The 17,731-nt window shown below is 33.8% G+C and overlaps 3 protein-coding genes across 13 annotated transcripts in view; 1 reads left to right on the forward strand and 2 right to left on the reverse strand.

The window, feature by feature from the left end:
• Nucleotides 1–438: 438 nt before the first annotated feature.
• On the reverse strand, nucleotides 439–3,253 carry LOC123708410 (X-box-binding protein 1). The gene is made up of 4 exons (XM_045659102.1): nucleotides 2,879–3,253; nucleotides 2,272–2,389; nucleotides 1,838–2,121; nucleotides 439–1,062 (listed from the first exon to the last, which is right to left on the reverse strand). The coding sequence occupies exons 1-4, from the start codon at nucleotides 3,019–3,021 to the stop codon at nucleotides 969–971; spliced, it is 639 nt and encodes a 212-aa protein (XP_045515058.1). The 5' UTR covers nucleotides 3,022–3,253; the 3' UTR covers nucleotides 439–968.
• Nucleotides 3,254–3,336: 83 nt separating this feature from the next.
• On the forward strand, nucleotides 3,337–5,393 carry LOC123708409 (COP9 signalosome complex subunit 5). Its single transcript, XM_045659101.1, has 6 exons — nucleotides 3,337–3,713; nucleotides 3,786–3,889; nucleotides 3,999–4,129; nucleotides 4,236–4,430; nucleotides 4,650–4,917; nucleotides 5,048–5,393. The coding sequence occupies exons 1-6, from the start codon at nucleotides 3,559–3,561 to the stop codon at nucleotides 5,242–5,244; spliced, it is 1,050 nt and encodes a 349-aa protein (XP_045515057.1). The 5' UTR covers nucleotides 3,337–3,558; the 3' UTR covers nucleotides 5,245–5,393.
• A 470-nt stretch (nucleotides 5,394–5,863) lies between these two features.
• Nucleotides 5,864–17,731, reverse strand: part of LOC123708408 (AP-1 complex subunit gamma-1) — a 29,677-nt gene continuing 17,809 nt past the window's right edge. For all 11 annotated transcript variants that reach the window (XM_045659095.1, XM_045659092.1, XM_045659091.1 and 8 more), the window contains 10 exons: nucleotides 16,303–16,461; nucleotides 15,406–15,493; nucleotides 14,201–14,348; nucleotides 13,451–13,537; nucleotides 12,624–12,756; nucleotides 10,960–11,052; nucleotides 10,098–10,269; nucleotides 9,140–9,288; nucleotides 8,560–8,652; nucleotides 5,864–8,453 (listed from right to left, as the gene is read on the reverse strand). In XM_045659095.1, coding sequence (XP_045515051.1) covers nucleotides 8,352–8,453; nucleotides 8,560–8,652; nucleotides 9,140–9,288; nucleotides 10,098–10,269; nucleotides 10,960–11,052; nucleotides 12,624–12,756; nucleotides 13,451–13,537; nucleotides 14,201–14,348; nucleotides 15,406–15,493; nucleotides 16,303–16,461 — 1,224 coding nt within the window. In that variant the 3' untranslated portion in view covers nucleotides 5,864–8,351. The remainder of the gene's footprint in view (nucleotides 8,454–8,559; nucleotides 8,653–9,139; nucleotides 9,289–10,097; nucleotides 10,270–10,959; nucleotides 11,053–12,623; nucleotides 12,757–13,450; nucleotides 13,538–14,200; nucleotides 14,349–15,405; nucleotides 15,494–16,302; nucleotides 16,462–17,731) is intronic.

The following is a 17,731-nucleotide window of genomic DNA, read 5'->3' on the forward strand; positions in this document are numbered from 1 at the left end:
CGCCACTCGAGTGCCTAACTCGGTACGACGATTATTTGGCCTTGGTCGTAGAAAGCCTCGCTAGAATATTCCGGCTCGATCGATAAAAACCATCAATTATTCCTTATCGTTTGTTAATACGTGTATACAATTACTAACAGCCATAACTGATTTTGATTTATAGTCTATGGTTTATTCCAAAACCTAGTTACTGCGTCAAATGATTGGGTTTTACCCAATTAAACGTTATCAGTAAAACTATGTAGAATGTATATTTAACGCTCATTGCGTTGTTTAAACTAAGTTACAGAAAATTATTGAAAAATAATTCGGTGTGATCGTATTTGCTTTTAACAGAAACAGTTATAAATAATTACTTCTGCGCATCGAACGCTTCTAGCCAATCTAATACCGTCGGAAAATTTAGATCGTAGAAAAATATAAAATAAAAAACATTTATACGACAGAAAATTATATTTACAGCACTTATAGTACATCCCTACGTATAAAATAACTTAATAAATATATTAAACATAACCGTTAACTATCTAGTCAGTCTTTGGTGTTCAGAATTGGGGCCTACGCCAACGCAGGGAACAATTCTGAGAACGATTCGCACCAAAAGTCTGACAAGTCTGGCAAATCTAGGTCAGCGTCACTTAGGGGTGAGGCTAGGGACTCATACCCCAAGTCTGAGCTGTGAATTGTGTGTGAGGGAGATAGGCCTAGGTTTTCTTCAATGGATTTAGGTGATAGACACATTGGTGAAAGTAATTTCATGTCACACTCTAGGGCCGAACAGTTGGCCAATTTTAAGTCCATCTCCATTTCTTCCGCCTCATCTGACACTTCGACGGTTACACAGTCATTGGCTTCATAACTGGCGTAGAACAGGTCTCCTTTGTCACCATTTTCGTCATCAGTGTAGGGATGTGCATATGAGTGCTCTGATATTCTGTCAACATCATGCTTAATGTTGATCTTTGACTCTAAGATATCACCTTCACTGGATTCCATGTGCTTTGTTGTGGTCCCCACCACTTGAGCTCCTTCAGAACATTTTCTACTTTCTCCGTTCGATTCCTGGCAATAAACATTACGGGATAAGTAAATCGCGAATAATATATATAATATTTTTCATAGTAAATAGGAATATTTAAAAAAGGATAAGCTGTTTCTGTATACTATTTGTTTTTTTTTTCGACGGAAATCGAACCGTCGGGCCTCATGTGGTTTACCTGTCAGCCACGGAGGCGATTAAATAAGATACGGACATGTTACCTATTCGTCCGTTCGGTAAATGACGCAACACTGTTAGTTATTGCATCAGCATTGCAAGGTCCTAATTCCAAAGTAATCAGTTAAATATCTAATTTCATAGAGTTAATTGACTCGTCTGTTACAATAGAATATAACATATTATTTATTTGAGAATCAGGCATTTTTATTTATTACTTCGAGGTTTTCTTTACGAGTTCGTTTCGTTTAAAGCCATTCATTTAAAGTAACAAATTAAATAATATTTTTTTACACTTACTAGAACTATAAAATCATGATTGGTATGACATGCAATATACAAAAATATATATTTAGTTATATATACTATGACACATAGTAGGGATGAACTTAGTAGATTGTGCAGTTGAGACCACATAATAAATAAATGCGGTCATAAATATAAAACAATAAAACGCTAGCTAATAGAAGCGGTGGAAAAAGCATGATGCAAGTATGACGATATACTCGAAATCTCCACATTTATATACATACAATATAAAATGCTTTAAAAAGTTACTTCCCGCCATCCATGCGTTCTGATAAACATAGATTTTTTAGGTAACTATTTCGTACTACTTACATCTTGACTCGCTCCTGCAGCGCCTGCATCAATTTCTTTGAGAAGGGAGTCAGCGAGCTGATGCAAGGTGTCGAGGTATTCGTCGGACTCGAGGTGTGCGAGGATGTCTGCGAGATTAGACACATCGTCAGAAGCAGACGTGCCGCGCGGATCGCCGGCGAAGGCCCCTCCTTCTGCTGAGGTGACGCTGCTGGTCCTGGGGCCTTCGCGACGGTCCGCGCCGCCGTCTTCAGTGATGTGTTCTCGCTTAGCAGACGCTCGTTCATCGCTTTCAAATCTTCGACCTGTGTTTATAGCACTTTGTCAGCTCAATGTACGCATCGTTTTGAATGAATGTCTTAAATGTGTTCTTCGGAGTTCTATAGATATATAAGACAAGAAGGAAAAGTTCAACTTTGAATGTAGATTGAAAATATCTATGCAAATAACCATACCTCTTTCACCAGTCTCTCATTGATAGCCATGAAGTGATTGATTTTACTCTCCATCTCATCCATCTTTGCCTTTTTACGATCTCGAGATGTTTGTGCTGCGACGCGGTTTTTCAATTTTCTGTTAAAAGAAAAAAATACTCCTATTTGTATGTGAATATAGAGAAACCCATCCATATCCATAACTTTATTGTATGATGAAATATTTAGAATAGGAGTAATAATAGTAATACCTAGTTTTAATTATATATATACCATATCGTAATATAGATAGAGTACAGAGATCGTATATGTATTGTTTCATATAATTACCCGAGGAAATTGTTATTTCCTTTTAAACTATGGGTATATATTTCGATGGCAAAACAGGGTTTCATAAATTAATCTGCACTTCGTTAAGTAATTTGTACATGTATCCAATTATAATTGCTTTACTGACTTGCTAACAAGAAAACTTTAAAACATAATATATAACGTAATAATATTCCGTTAGGTTCAATAACACCTAGACATCACTTAGCAGTAGGGTGTCTAGCCAATCCAACAAGATCCCCCCGGTAAATCAAATTAAAAAAATAAACAAACAAACTTTAAAAAATATCTCACTTACTTTCTTTGCATCTTCTCTTCCCACGTGAGATGGTCTAGTCTTCGTTTTCTGGACGGCGTGGCTGGAGCCACGTCCACAACATCAGAATCTTCGTCCTCCATCGTCACGTAGTTGGGCACGGTGATAATGAACGGTGCGTTCATGATTCTACGCTTACACCAAACTTCACTTACTTTAAAAACTAACACTACATTCAAAATCCTTGTTTTTGCATGCTATTGCGTAATGCGAGCTAGTAGAAAATCACTAGAAAATCTTAGTTTTGCGATATTTCATCACCCTTTTACAATTGCAGTCAGCGTCGTACATACTTGAGTTTACGTCAATAACTACAATGTAGACTTCTATAAAACGAGTACGTGCTTGTTTATGATTGGTGAAAACGTTAAGTAGGCGGTACCAATCAGCGAGTTGACAAGACGACATCTAATCATAACCTTCATTCAATATTCATTCTATAGGTCGATCCCAACTCAATCCTTTATACCAAAGACTCATTGTGAAATATTTTAATAAGGATCTTTCGTTAAAATTGACGCTCTCAGTCGTCAATATGTCAAAAGTTAATTTATGAATTGTCAACTGCCGACGTCAAAATAGCGGTCAGCGAAATTGTTTATAAATCTCTATAATCATAATTCATACAATCATATTAGTTCTTGTAAAACGTGCGTAAAACTATGGCGTCTACTAGTGCCGATTCCCAATCTACAATAGCTCAAAAAACATGGGCATTGGCCAATAATATTGAAACTGTATCGAGCGTTGACGAAATATATCGATATGATAAAAAACAACAACAAGATATTTTGGCAGCTAAACCATGGGAAAAAGAGTATGTTCTTTGTCCTCCGTACTTCTTTTTTAAAAATTATAACAGGGTATAATAAAGGTAATTTTTTTACAGCCCACATTTCTTCAAAGATATAAAGATATCGGCTTTAGCATTATTGAAGATGGTTATGCATGCTCGGTCTGGTGGTACATTAGAAGTCATGGGTTTATTACTTGGTAAGTAAAATCAGTTCATAGCTTTAGCTTAATTTTAATTTAAGTTATTTCTTATATGTCACAATTTCGGCTCTTTCTCTTTTGCCTATAAATTATAATTGTATTTCAGGTAAAGTAGATGCTAATACAATGTTAGTGATGGACTCATTTGCATTGCCAGTAGAAGGGACTGAGACCAGAGTAAATGCTCAAGCTCAAGCCTATGAATATATGACTGCCTATATTGAAGCTGCAAAACAGGTATAGATATATCTTGTTAAATAAATGACTAAAAAATATAAATTGGTTAATATCTAATAACTAGCTAGATAAACACACATCAAAGTTAGATAATTTTATTGTCTAGGTTGGAAGACATGAGAATGCTATTGGCTGGTATCATAGTCATCCTGGCTATGGCTGTTGGCTGTCTGGTATTGATGTCTCTACTCAAATGTTAAACCAGAACTTCCAAGAACCATTTGTTGCCATTGTAATTGACCCAGTTAGAACTATTTCCGCAGGAAAAGTATGTCTTGGTGCTTTCAGGACCTATCCCAAGGTTAGTGTGGTTATAATGTATATGGTTCTGATTGTGACAGTATGTTATTGTTACTTAGTAATAAATATCATTTATTTACTTTTAAATAAATATCATTTATTTACTTTTAAATAAATATCATTTATTTACTTTTAAATAAATATTATTTATTTACTTTTATATTTAAAAGAGAAGATGAATTAACTGCCATTATAGTTAGTCTTTTGTTACACCATATAGGGTTACAAACCAGCCAATGAAGAGCCATCGGAGTACCAAACTATTCCTTTGAACAAAATAGAAGATTTTGGTGTTCATTGTAAACAGTATTACTCTCTTGAAGTGTCATACTTCAAGTCTTCATTAGACAGAAGACTCTTGGACTCTTTATGGAATAAGTACTGGGTGAATACTCTAAGTAGCTCAAGCCTAATCACAAATTCAGAATACACTACTGGTCAGATATTTGATTTGTCTGATAAGTTAGAACAGAGTGAAGTTAGTTTAGGTAAGTGCTAAAAAAAATTACTTTTGTATTCCATTTAAATTTTAAATGTTTAAACTAAATGTGGGTAATACAAAAATTTAAGGAACTGTGACAATGTTTGAAGACATAAGTTGTCTTGCAATATTTTCAGGCCGTGGTGGTTTTATAGTAGCAGGAGCTGATCCTCACGAGAAAAGAACTGAAGATAAACTAGGCAAAGCGACAAAGGATGCTTGTAAAACAACCATTGAAGTTATACATGGTCTGATGGCACAGATGATCAAAGATAGGCTATTTAATAGTGTTAGCGGAAAGCCTTCGTCTTCTGCTACTCCTATGATAGAATAAGAATTTCTGAGTTTTAAAATTTATCATTTTGGCCTTCTTTCAAAAATATCCCATGTTTGACATAATTGGTCTAATTCAGATCCAAAATGTAATTGCCGCCATCAAGTAATCTGTAATGTAAACTAAAATTATATCTTGTCTGTATTAAAGGAATGGTTTTAATTTTTATTCCAGCTACTGTGATAATATAACTGACCATCTATTTAGATATATACAGGGTGTCCCAAAAATCGACGTCAAGTCGAAATTTTCTCATAGGTAATGCCACACCAGTTATCAGAAAAATTTAAAAAAAAATTAAGTCATGTATTTTTGAAGTTATGGAAATTTTACTTTTATTCCAGAAAATGTACACCATGTGACAGTTTTTTCATTCCTGTTGTTACAAATATTTACTTTTTGCCAATTTTTTTTCTCTTACGTCATCCCGAATAGTGCTGTATGTAACCTATGATCCTAAACCCTGTGCCGATCACTCCAACTTGTAGGAAAATGTAAAAAAAATTTTAATTTTTCTGATAACTGGTGTGGCATTACCTATGAGAAAATTTCGACTTGACGTCGACTTTTGGGACACCTGTATAAAGGCAATAATAGTTAATAAAAAAAACAACACAAATGATTATATAAACATTCTCACATATTTATTAACCAATTTACATAAAATCATTATGTACATCTTTCACATAGCTTTAAATCATCTCACGTGGAGGGCCTTCTAGACTTACATAAAATAAAGCACCAAATTGCGTACTGCGAAGCTCATGCGTAAAAAAAAGTGAAAAACACGTGCATTTAAAATTAATGGGATTTACAAAGACCTTGAAACATTTTAGCATTAACAGGACCTTGGAATTCAACTAGGTCTTAACCAACTGAGTTGTGGAGATATGTATTAAATTTTATTAATCAAATATTTTAAACCATACAGACATATTACTTAGTTAATGATACACATTGGGAAAAAAATGTTTAAAGTTTGGTATGTTAGTTAAGGTAGAATTGTATAAGAATAGAATAGAATAGTAGAATAGAATAAGCCCACACAAACTGCACTCAAACATAGCAGCTACTTAATTAAAGGTATAGATTCTACTAATAATGCTGATCAGCCCTAAAGTTTGAGGTTGTATGTAATTAGATCAGATGTCCCAAAAGGATTAGGTTGGGTTCATCAATGTCGGCATACTGTCCTTGCATTAGTTAATTTAAACATAATAATTTCATTGGATAGAATTTAAAATTAATATTGGAATTGATTTTATGGAAGAAACTGAATTTTATGACATTTCATTTAATTATACTTGTTAAGGATATATAAATATAGAATCTGCAATAGTTACAAAAGTAAATTTGTATAGTTTTGTACATTGCAACTCAAACTTAATAAGGAACAATAGAATTGACAGCATTAACTAATTGCCCTGGGATTAGAACCCAGGACCTCCACGCTTTGCGTTATACCGCTGAGCTAGGGAGGCGGTACAATTTACTACAATCTAAAAGGTTAGTAGAAACTTAAATAACAAGGTTTATGTTCTACAGTCAATTCTGTTAACAATGTTACAACTAGTATTTTGATTGTGAGAATCCTTTATTCTTCATTTACAAAACAGGGACGTTGGTAAATTTAAATTGGTCAAACGATAAAAGGAATTAAAAACAAAATTGCGGATAATCTAAATTAATAAATAAATCGTGATATTGACTACATTAGAGGGTATAGACGCTAAAGTAATAAAAATATGATATTAAGTACATTTCATCATTCTTACTATACATCTTATTATACAGATATATGCCACTATATACATTATATAGATGGTTCAGCCCGATTCCTACAATCTAACTGAGTGTAACAGTCATCTCTATTTACGCGGCAGCAAATACCAAATAACAGCAAAAGTAAAGCCAATATCTAAATAATTTTAAAAACTATTCAATGAACCCAATATTATCATATAAATATGATTTTATAATTTGAGAAATATTTTTGAGATTGTATAATACTGAAAATAAAATATATCAAATAATATCATTATTTTGTAGACTGTACTAAACAATATAGTATATACATGTTATTTAAAAAGTGCAATTAGGGGTCGTTCCCCTTTAAAAGGTAACGTATCAGCTGTTATTATTAGTTCATATGAAATTACATTAAACAATATATCCATTCCATTTTGTATAAATATAATTTTCCTTTATGATAATGACTTTGTGTTCAATACTGCAAAAGTTGGGTATACAAGTGTGATGATAAAATATATGGAAATTAGTTTTTAAGACTGCTAAGGCTATTTCTTAATATATATTTTAGATATGTTTTTAGTCAATACAGGAATACTTACAGGGATTTTGCTATAGTAAAAAATTTAATATATATTATTATTGTATATGTATATTGGAGTTCATGAGTAGTTTTTAAAATCAGTTTTATCAAGACTCCCCCACATTCTTACGCTGGGACCTAGACACTAGTCACACGAAGGATAAGTCTTTTAGTTGATCTCTCATAAATATATGTACAAAAGGAATATAGAATGGAAAATAACTTTGAAGTATAAGAAACACATGCAATTTACATAATTTTTATCCTTATGTACACATACTTATTAGCAATATAATCTAAAGTGGAATGTTAAAGAATCTCTAAAGTGAGGGATCTACCGCTGCTCTGACAGGACCATTTTCTAGAAGCCAATATGGCCAACTGAGACACTGTACCGTGAAATATTGATGATATTGCTGGTAGTTGGATTTTTCTTTAACAGTAAATTATATTCTACCTTCAAATAATATTTTATTAATTGCGCATTTACGACAGGAACTGATTATTTAACGATTTATTAACTTAAAAATACTATTGAAACGCTCAATCTCAATTGGAATCTTAGAATCAAGCAGATAAAATCGCATTTACTGACTACAAAAAAGTCAAATATCTTTCATATGTTTCACAATTAAGCTGCTTTGCTTATAAATTATGTCAATTGATTTATTGAGTCAATATTTTATAGTTTTTACCATGCCTCATCGAATACTATACAATATCATCCAACATCCAGCAAGTAGTACCAATGTCCGCACTAGAAATAGACAGGTCGTCAGTTGAACAAATCCGTGGGAAAACTGTTGACTTCGGCCTGTTCCAATACTGGGTTGCCATCGATCGTGTATGATATTCTTATTCTTAGACGGAGCGGAGTCTAAAAAAGATAAATAAAGTTAAAATTGGTACATGTGGAAATTTCCCATATACCAAATATATTTTGGAAGTTCTCAGGAAAGCTTCACCAATACTATAATACTGACCTTAGAAGGATTAGTGACTTTTAGAAGTTGGGTGATCTCTCCTTGTGGCATGAGTACGCTTCCCGATGGAGACATCATGTCCAGGCGGAATGTCTAAAACAATTTTTTTTAACATCTTAAATTGGTTTGAATTGAAAATAATACAGGAAGAGATATATAATGTCATTATAAATGAACGCCATTATAACACGGTACTCTTACAACGCATTTTCATATTACGCGGGAATTTCACACGTTATATATCAGTACTGTGACATTTCGTCCATAAGGTTTTTCTTAATAATTAAATGCCGTTTAACGAGAACAATTGAACGTGAATAATTTGTACATAACACGTCTTATGGGGTTCCCAGTTTCCCATAACGCGGAACCAATCTACCGTGTTATAGGCGGGATTACTGTATTACAACTTCTAACTACTAGAAAATTACGCACTTATACACTATATTCAAAAACAGTATTATATTATGTATATATTATTTCTAAATCATAGTACTTAAGTATATGTTTTCACCAAATTGTATCGAATTATATAAAAAGTTTTGAACCCGAGGCCTGCGACCACACAAGAGATACGTACTCTGGGCACGGCTGCTTGAAAGAGGAACTCGCTCATAGCGGTGTCAGCAGTGGAATGCGCCTTCATAGTGATAGTAGCCGTCTCTCCTCCGCGTTGAACGTGCAGTTCTACTTTGAGCCCATTACGGTCTAGAGCTGTTACTATGGTATCTGAAAAAAGAAGTCTTATAAGCTGCCAACGAAATGTCCAACGAAATGGAATGCGCGGTACAAGGGAGGTGAAAGGGGCAGAGATGGTCCGTGCCTGTTCAGACTTAACGCCTGCGCAAATATTACGTCGAAACACCATCACGGGAACATTGGCGTCACCCGTCAGACGCTTGAAGATTCTTCATACAAATCTGTCTACTCATGTCACTTGACGTACGATCATTGTACAATTCACATCCTTTTTTGAATTACATTAATTTATTAAGTACCTGGGCATTTAATTTACACAACAACTTTTAACAGTGCCTTATATGCAACGAACTAGATCAACGCATCTTGTTTACATTCCTTTTTAATTTGAAATGTTTTTTTTTTATAGAACTGGGCAAACGGGCAGGAGACTCACCTGATGTTAAGTGATACTTCCGCTCCTGGACACTCAGTGCCAGAGGGCTCGCGAGTGCGTTGCCGGCCTTTTAAGAATTGGTACGCCCTTTTCTTGAAGGTTATCGTTTTATCGGCAATTCAAATATTGCAGATGCCGATATATCAGTATCGGTATCGGATGCGTCACTACATGGGTACGACTCCTATAATATTTGAATTTAAAAAAAAATCGCTTTGATGGGCGCAAAATCATTTGCTTCCTTAAAAATTTATGAAACAGGTGTAGCCATATAAAAATTCAAATAATATTTCTTTTAACACAAATCTTAAATTAATATCATAACGATTCTGGCAACGCAATATACAATTGAACATAGACAATAAGATTGTAATGAGAACAAAGACATTAAAATAAAACATACCAGGCGCTTGCATCTGTGTTATTGGGGCTGGCGATGTGAATAGGCCGTCAAGTAGGGGCGAAACATTGTTGTTTGCTACGCTCATAGGCGTGGTGATAGGGGCGCCCATTACACCCATGGGCGCTTGAGCGGGCGCTGTTAGGTCCAGACCGCTTAGGAGATCGAGGATATCCTGAAAATTTACGAAATGTTATAGTATTTGATAATTTCTTCGTTCGGAAATTATTCTAAAATGAATCAGTTTTTTTTGGCAATTTTTTTAAAACATTTGCGATGGCTTATTTACATTTCGTGGTTCTTATCTATTATTACTAAAAAAATCACACAATAGTTAAAAATAAATAAAAATATGCTTCAATTAATAAATATTATATAAATAATATACATATATTTTTTTAAATCTTTATAACATAGTGATAAAAGAAAGTTTAACCAACTACAAACACCTGTCAACATTATTAACCTTTTTCTATAGAACAGAGTACCAAAAGGGCAGCACGATCATCTGATGTTAAGTTATAGCCGCATGGCCACTCTCAATGCCAGAGAGCTCTTGAGAGTGCGTTGCCGGCCTTTTACGAATTGTACATTATTTTCTTATTTTATTAATGTCCTATTGAACCGACTCAGATGAAACTATTTCCATAAGTTGGAATATTCAATACATCTTACTGACACATACGAAAAACAGATCAATACCAACAAACATATAGGCGATACTGAGTAGGCCGTCGTCCGTGGACACTCATATTGCCGAAAGGCTCTCAAGTGCGTTGCCGTCCTATAAAGCTACGCTCTTTTCTTGAAGGACCCTCAGTCGAATATTGTTTGATTAATGTCAGTTAAAAGAAAAACATCTTACATTAGTAGTATTATTGTTAGCGGCAGGTGGTGCGTGTTCAACATCTCCATTGGACAATGGCTCCGAACCGATTATAAGATCCAACAGCGCGTCCTGAAAAAAAAACTTTATATGTAGGCACGTATTAGACTAAATTGACATAAAATACTTTACCGGGATTTATGTAACCTAACATTAGTTAAGTTATATATATATTAGTTAACAATTAGAAGTACTACACAATCAACTTGGCACCTGTGTGGAATGTGCTTATTAAGGTGTACTTGCAACAAAGTGTTAATAAATAAATATAAATTAGGTATTGTAAAAAAATATGTTACGCGCGCGCATCCTTTGTGTTTTTTTAAACTAAAATTATATTTGTTTTATTAACCTATATAGAACTGTTACCAAAAATTACATTCAACCCCCTTATTGATAAACGTTGATATTGTAAAAAGTCAATAGATACCTACTATCGGGGCCTTAAAGAATACTTGAATTTTTGTGCAGTTAGTAATCACTATGACGTCATCACAGCGAGCCTAGTTAACTTCTGCGTGTAGTACAAACTAAAAGTCAACAATCATTTATTACTTGAAACTGGCATATAGTCAAAACTATTGCCATTATATTTAAAAAAACCAATCATTTATCACTTGTAGCCAACAAGTAAAGGTCCGTTTTGGTAGTAATAAATATGGCCCATATTTATTAGTAATCTTAGGGAGTAGTAGTAGGAAGTAATACGTAACGTCAAGAATCTCCAAAAAAGGAAAGCCGCGCGTTCAAGACTGATATGGTTTTGTTAGTAAAGTTATATTATGTTCTTACATATCATGAAATTGATGTTTTGCCTTACTGGCCACTTTGAGCTCTTCGGTTAGGAATTCCAAATTAAATTTTTTACAGCTATTTACTTGAGCATTTGTTTCAGCAGTAGCAGGTGAGCAGTAGCTTCGTTTTAGAAATATTTGCAAGATTCATAAAAACTTCTATGTATTTTTTAGTAAAAACTTCGGGGTTGGTTTCTTCTTTTTAATAGACATTGTTTTGACAGTTGGAGAGAACGCACGAGTGCGGGAAAGTTAAAAAAAAGCACGAGTGTGTAATAGCCCACATCCCGAACGCTATACGTCCCTGCAATACGCCACTTTTGAGCAACCGTATAAATAGTATATTTCATTACAAATGCGGAAAGCCTGTCATTGCAGAGTTTCGACAAATTGACATATTAAAAAAAAAAGAAAAAACAAGTTGCAATGACGGCTCCGCACGTGTACTGAACAACTAACATTTCGCTTTCTAAACTGAACAATTATTTATTTATTATTTATTAACACTTCGTTACATTACAATATTAAAAAATTTAACATGATTAAATCAAAAGGAGGGCAGCAACTGGCGGCCTTATCGCTTTCGAGCGATCTCTTCCAGGCAACCACTGTGAGTACAGGAAAAAAAATGTATTAAATTACATAAGATATTATTAATTATTATTTATAATATTAAAAATGATATATGTTACATAGGGGAGGGGAAGGGAACATAAAATAAAGGGGGCTTAGATAACCGAAGGAGGGGGGGGGGGTCCTGGGCACTGTTCCGGGAGGTCCGACAAGCAACATAGGAATATCTATATCTATACACGCTTTAGAAGCGAAATTAATCGAAATAACTAATACCTGATCGGGTTGCGTAGTGTGCGCTGGCGCAGCTGGTTCGATTTCTGTGTCGCTGTCGTCTCTCTCACCCGTGCTGACCACTTCCATGGCTGGCATCCTCTCTAGGAGCGCAGGTCGCAGGTTCGCATATTGTCTGAAACATACAATTACATATAAACAATCTACTTAATAAATACCATTATATATGTGGGAGCAATGGCGCTGGTATCGGCTGTCATTTTTATTACAATTCAATAACATCAAAGTCAAATTATTATAGTGTGGGGAGTAACATATATTTTGTTGAATAAAGTTTACAATAATTATTCAGTAGAACAGTGTGGGCCTAGTGGCTCCAGCAGACTCCTTTCCCTGAGGTTTTGCCTCGTCGACGGCATGTGTCAGACACAGGAGGCTGATCATCTACTTGCCTATCAGATTGACAAATTATCATGAAATCTAGGTCGAGAAATAAATATTTCTAAAATATTATTTAGAAAGAAAACAATTTTCTAACCGGATTAAAGCTATCGGTATTAGTATAAACTTATAATTATTTTACATAATTTTAAATTTAAAATTTACCGACGTTTCGCGTGCTTTACACGCGCATGCGTGCGTGGTCGCGGTGACCTAAGACAAAAGGTGTTAAATGTCAAAAGTATCACAGCTGTGGAGAACGTTGTGTTATTTATTTCCCCGGAGTTGGTATCGACTAAAAGATGACGGGTTTTTAAAATAATTAATAATAATACAAATAGCTTTAATCCGGTTAAAAAAGTGTTTCCTTTCAATGTGTTAAAGCTATGTTACCCAAAGACAATATTATTTAGGTTAAATATTCTTACCTAAACAGCTGCGACAGTTCAACACCACGTTGTTGCAGCTCTATGTGAATATGGGAGCCGAATGTATCAACGATGACGCGTATTTTACTGAAAAAAAAAAGTTTGTTATTTTTAATACTGTTGTTTGACCGAATGATGTTTTGGATTTTTTTATGTAATAAGAGGCAAACGGGCAGGAGACTCAGCTTATTTTAGGTGACACCGGACGGCTCGCAAGTGCGTTGCTGGCCTTTTTAGAATTGGTACGCTCTTTGGTAGGTTATAAATAAAATTAAATAAACTGCAATGTTGTTAATAATAATAATGGATTGTAGGATTTGGAGATAAAAGATGGACGTTAAAGATATGAAAAGGACCAAGAGGAAGAGAAAGAAAGCCGTGATAAGAAGAGATATTTGGAAAAAGGAGTACCCGTGAAGGAGAAGGATGAATATTAGGATAAGAAGAAAAAAATGTATGAAATATATATAAAAAATTAAGCTTTTTTTATAGCTATTTCTTTTTGTAATGATTGGAAATTAAACAGGATTTATTATCATTATTATTAAAAGAGTTTTTGTTATTTTCATTACACACCATCTATGAATTCTTTTAAGTTCGGGTTCTATATCTAGAACAGCAGTCGTAATTTCTACGAGCCGTAAATATTAGAATAAAAACCGGGCGTCATAGTTTGAGAACCGTTAAAAATACAATATTCGCGAGTTATTATCAAAAATAAAGTGAAAACCAAAGACAATTACAACTTACTCTTGGCTGGGTTGTGTGGTGAATCGAGTTGACAGCTTGGCCAAAGATAACAGAAGGAACTCCTTCGTGGTGATCGACAGTTGCGTGGACCATAACAACTTCTGGTATATATCGATCACGTACTCTTCCGACGGACGGACAAATTCATCTGGAAATTATTATAAACATTACATTTAAGAGGATAGAATAGAGTGTGTTAATAGCTTATTTTCATTATCGGCCAGTTGAGTAAATCCTTTTTTTACTGTTGTCGAAATTCTTAAGAGTTCCATATAAATTAATTTATACCATTCATAACATATTAGCAATTTTTCTGATTAAAAATAAATTTAGCGTACGAGCCAAGGCACATTTTGCTCACTGAGGCTTTCTTAGTCCCGAGAGCATAGCCAGACGTATTTCAACTGTTACCTTGCATTCATTCGTATATAGGAATTAACATTTTATTATTTCGCTTATATTATATATATATTTTTTAATTTATAACACTACTTCCCTGCCAGTGTCTAGGGATTTTTTACCTCATATTTTTTCCAAAATAAAAACAACATACATTTTATTGTCTTTTGTTAACATAGCTGTTACACATAAGGAAAAACACTTTTTGAACGGATTGAAACTATGTATTATTATTAAAAACTTATAATTATTTACATAATTCTAAATTTTAATTTTTTTCCGGATTTTCGCGCAATAAGTTAGGCAATAAATACAGATAACACAACTTTCTCTGCAGCTGTGATACTTTTGAAATTTAACACCTTTTGTCTTCAGTCACGCACGCTGAAAAGCACGCGATACGTCGGAAAAAAATTAAAATTTAGAATTATGTTATTTACATAATTCTAAATTTATAATTACATAATTATAAGTTTTTAATAATAATACATAGCTTCAATCCGTTCAAAAAGTGTTTTTCTTAACATAGCTTTCACCGTGACCACGTACGCTGCTCACGCGAAACGTCGGAAAAAAATTAAAATTATGTAAATAATTGTAAGTTTATAATAATAATACATAGCTTCAATCCGTTTAAAAAGTGTTTTCTTAACATACATTTTATTAATTTCGCTTATATATATTGTACGCGAGTGGTTAATATAGAGTGACACTAAAAGCCTCCTGTCCTAAATGTCCTGTCCACTGATATAGACTATATATACAGTTATTTTGATGACTTTATACTTTAGAATATAAATACATACCAATTCCATCATCATCGACCATGGATATGGCGTTGCTTGCTTCCGACACCAACATGTCTCCGTACTCTCCTATCGTCCAAGCAGCCACCTGTAAGTGGACATTCAAATAAATATTTTTATCAATATTTATATAAATTACACTCATATAGGGAATATAAATAAAAAATCAGACAAACAGTTTCGGCTTTACAGATTTTTTTATCGAAACTTTTAAATATGAATTTTGTTTCTTATACCATATTGAAGCTACAACAAATATAATTAAGAAAATATGTTCGATATAAAAAATGCATAAAAATAACTATAGGTCCTTCATACAATAAAAAAACACTATTTAAATGTAGAGAAAAATAAGTTTTTTTAAATCCCATTCTAACTGACATTGTACCCATATTTAAGGTCTTTGCAATAAAAATAATAATAATTAAAAAAAACATACATAACAGAAAAAAATATTCACACATGAAAAAAATCAGAGACAATACAGACCATTAATTGAAACTATAAACAAAATTTAATTGGTATAAAAAAGCAAGAAAACAGTTACTGTAAATTTTAATACATATATATAATTCTAATGTACGCGTGTATGCCACTGTACTGCTCTTGAACGGCTTGACCGATATGAATTATTTTTTTTGTATGGCGCCCTGGATGGTTGAAATTCACAAAGCGGCAGATGGCGCTGCAGTCGGTATAAATAAATCTTCTGCGCATGTGTTCGTAATTAAACTAAGCGGCTGAACAGATTAGGATGAATTTTATTGTGTGTACAAATGGAGTGGAGAATGATTTACTAGATATTTTGTTTCTACGACGCGTGTACAGGAAAGCGCTAGATCCGCTAGTATTATATAAAAAAACTTAAAAACCATATGAACCCCTCTCCAAAAATACCTGTATAATCGGCTGTTTTTCAGTAGAATCACCACAAACAGCTGATCTTTCCAAAGAGATCCACAATCGCTGAGACGCATACGCTTGCCTCTCACCGGGAGCAGACGATATTATTTGTATCGTGTTCGATACTGTATCATCTCGAAGGTAATTCCCAGCCTGTAATAATTGCAAATTTCAAGTTAGTTAACACGAAGTTTCGTTAAAGAGAGAGCGCTATAAACTTGAAGCAAACTTATCTTCAATAGTACATATAACGACCGTACTGTTTTCACATTAACATGGTAACCATGGCAACCAATACTTAGACTACGCTTCGTCTATAACCTTTGCTTTGAATTTGGAAGGACAGTTTTCATAGAAAAAAAACAATGTCTTTTTTGTTTCTGTTTCTGTGTTTAATCTGTGTTTTTTCTAATATGCAAGAACATTATCAGCCTTTTGTTCTTAACACACGCCGTCAACCTTTTGCGTCTAAGGGAGGTTTCCTCGCGATGTTTTCTTCACCGTACAAGCGTGTAAATGCACACATATTTAACAAAAATCCATTGATGAGCCGTGATACGAACGCACAATTTCAGGGTTGAGACAAAGAAAAGGTGATGGAAGACGTAAACTTCGTACTACACGCTGTATTCGTCAATAATACAAACACGCATCACATTGGATCGGTCCACGGAGAATGGAACATCAGCAGCGAAACATGAGGTATGTGAAATTCTTCCTCTCTTGCTGTTATTCTTTCAATAATCGTCCATAGCAGTGAGGATTCGCTTCTCCCGTGTGTCAACCATCAGTCCACACTCTCGCTTTAGTTATACCGTGCTAAATAATTATAAGAATTTCTCTCCCATAACGCCATATTGAGATGGGTTGTGTATATTTCCAATTCTTTCGATCTAAGGACGTGGTTGCCCCGCCACACCAACTACTATACTTTAATGATCACATACAAAAATGAATAATGTTTTTCAAGAAAGCATGTCGCATTTTTATTTCGAAACTGTTACAAACGAAATTTTTACTAAATATAGTTATCAATGCCATTTTGTCCAAATCGTCAAAATTTTCAGAAGGAATTTGATAAGTCTATTTAATTCCCCAGTATTTTGGTAGAAGGCGCTAAATTTTAAAGTTACTAAACTGAAATTTAAAACAAAATTATTAGCGAAACCGTTACTACACAAGTGGTCACCTAGCATTAAGGGAATTGACTTAAAAGTTTATAAAAAAGCGTAACTATTTGTTTAGCTACGGCAAATTTTGACATTAATGTAAATTATTTTATATATAATTGATAAAGTGTGTTTTTTTAGTTTAGTCATAGTTTATTTTTATACGAAATTAATGCTAGGGCAATAACATTTTTTGTTTAACTCACCTGTGGATAAATATCTTTAAAATAAATTATAATAGTCCTTATATTAGC

Source organism: Pieris brassicae, chromosome 4, assembly GCF_905147105.1.
Source record: "Pieris brassicae chromosome 4, ilPieBrab1.1, whole genome shotgun sequence".
NCBI lineage: Eukaryota > Metazoa > Arthropoda > Insecta > Lepidoptera > Pieridae > Pieris > Pieris brassicae.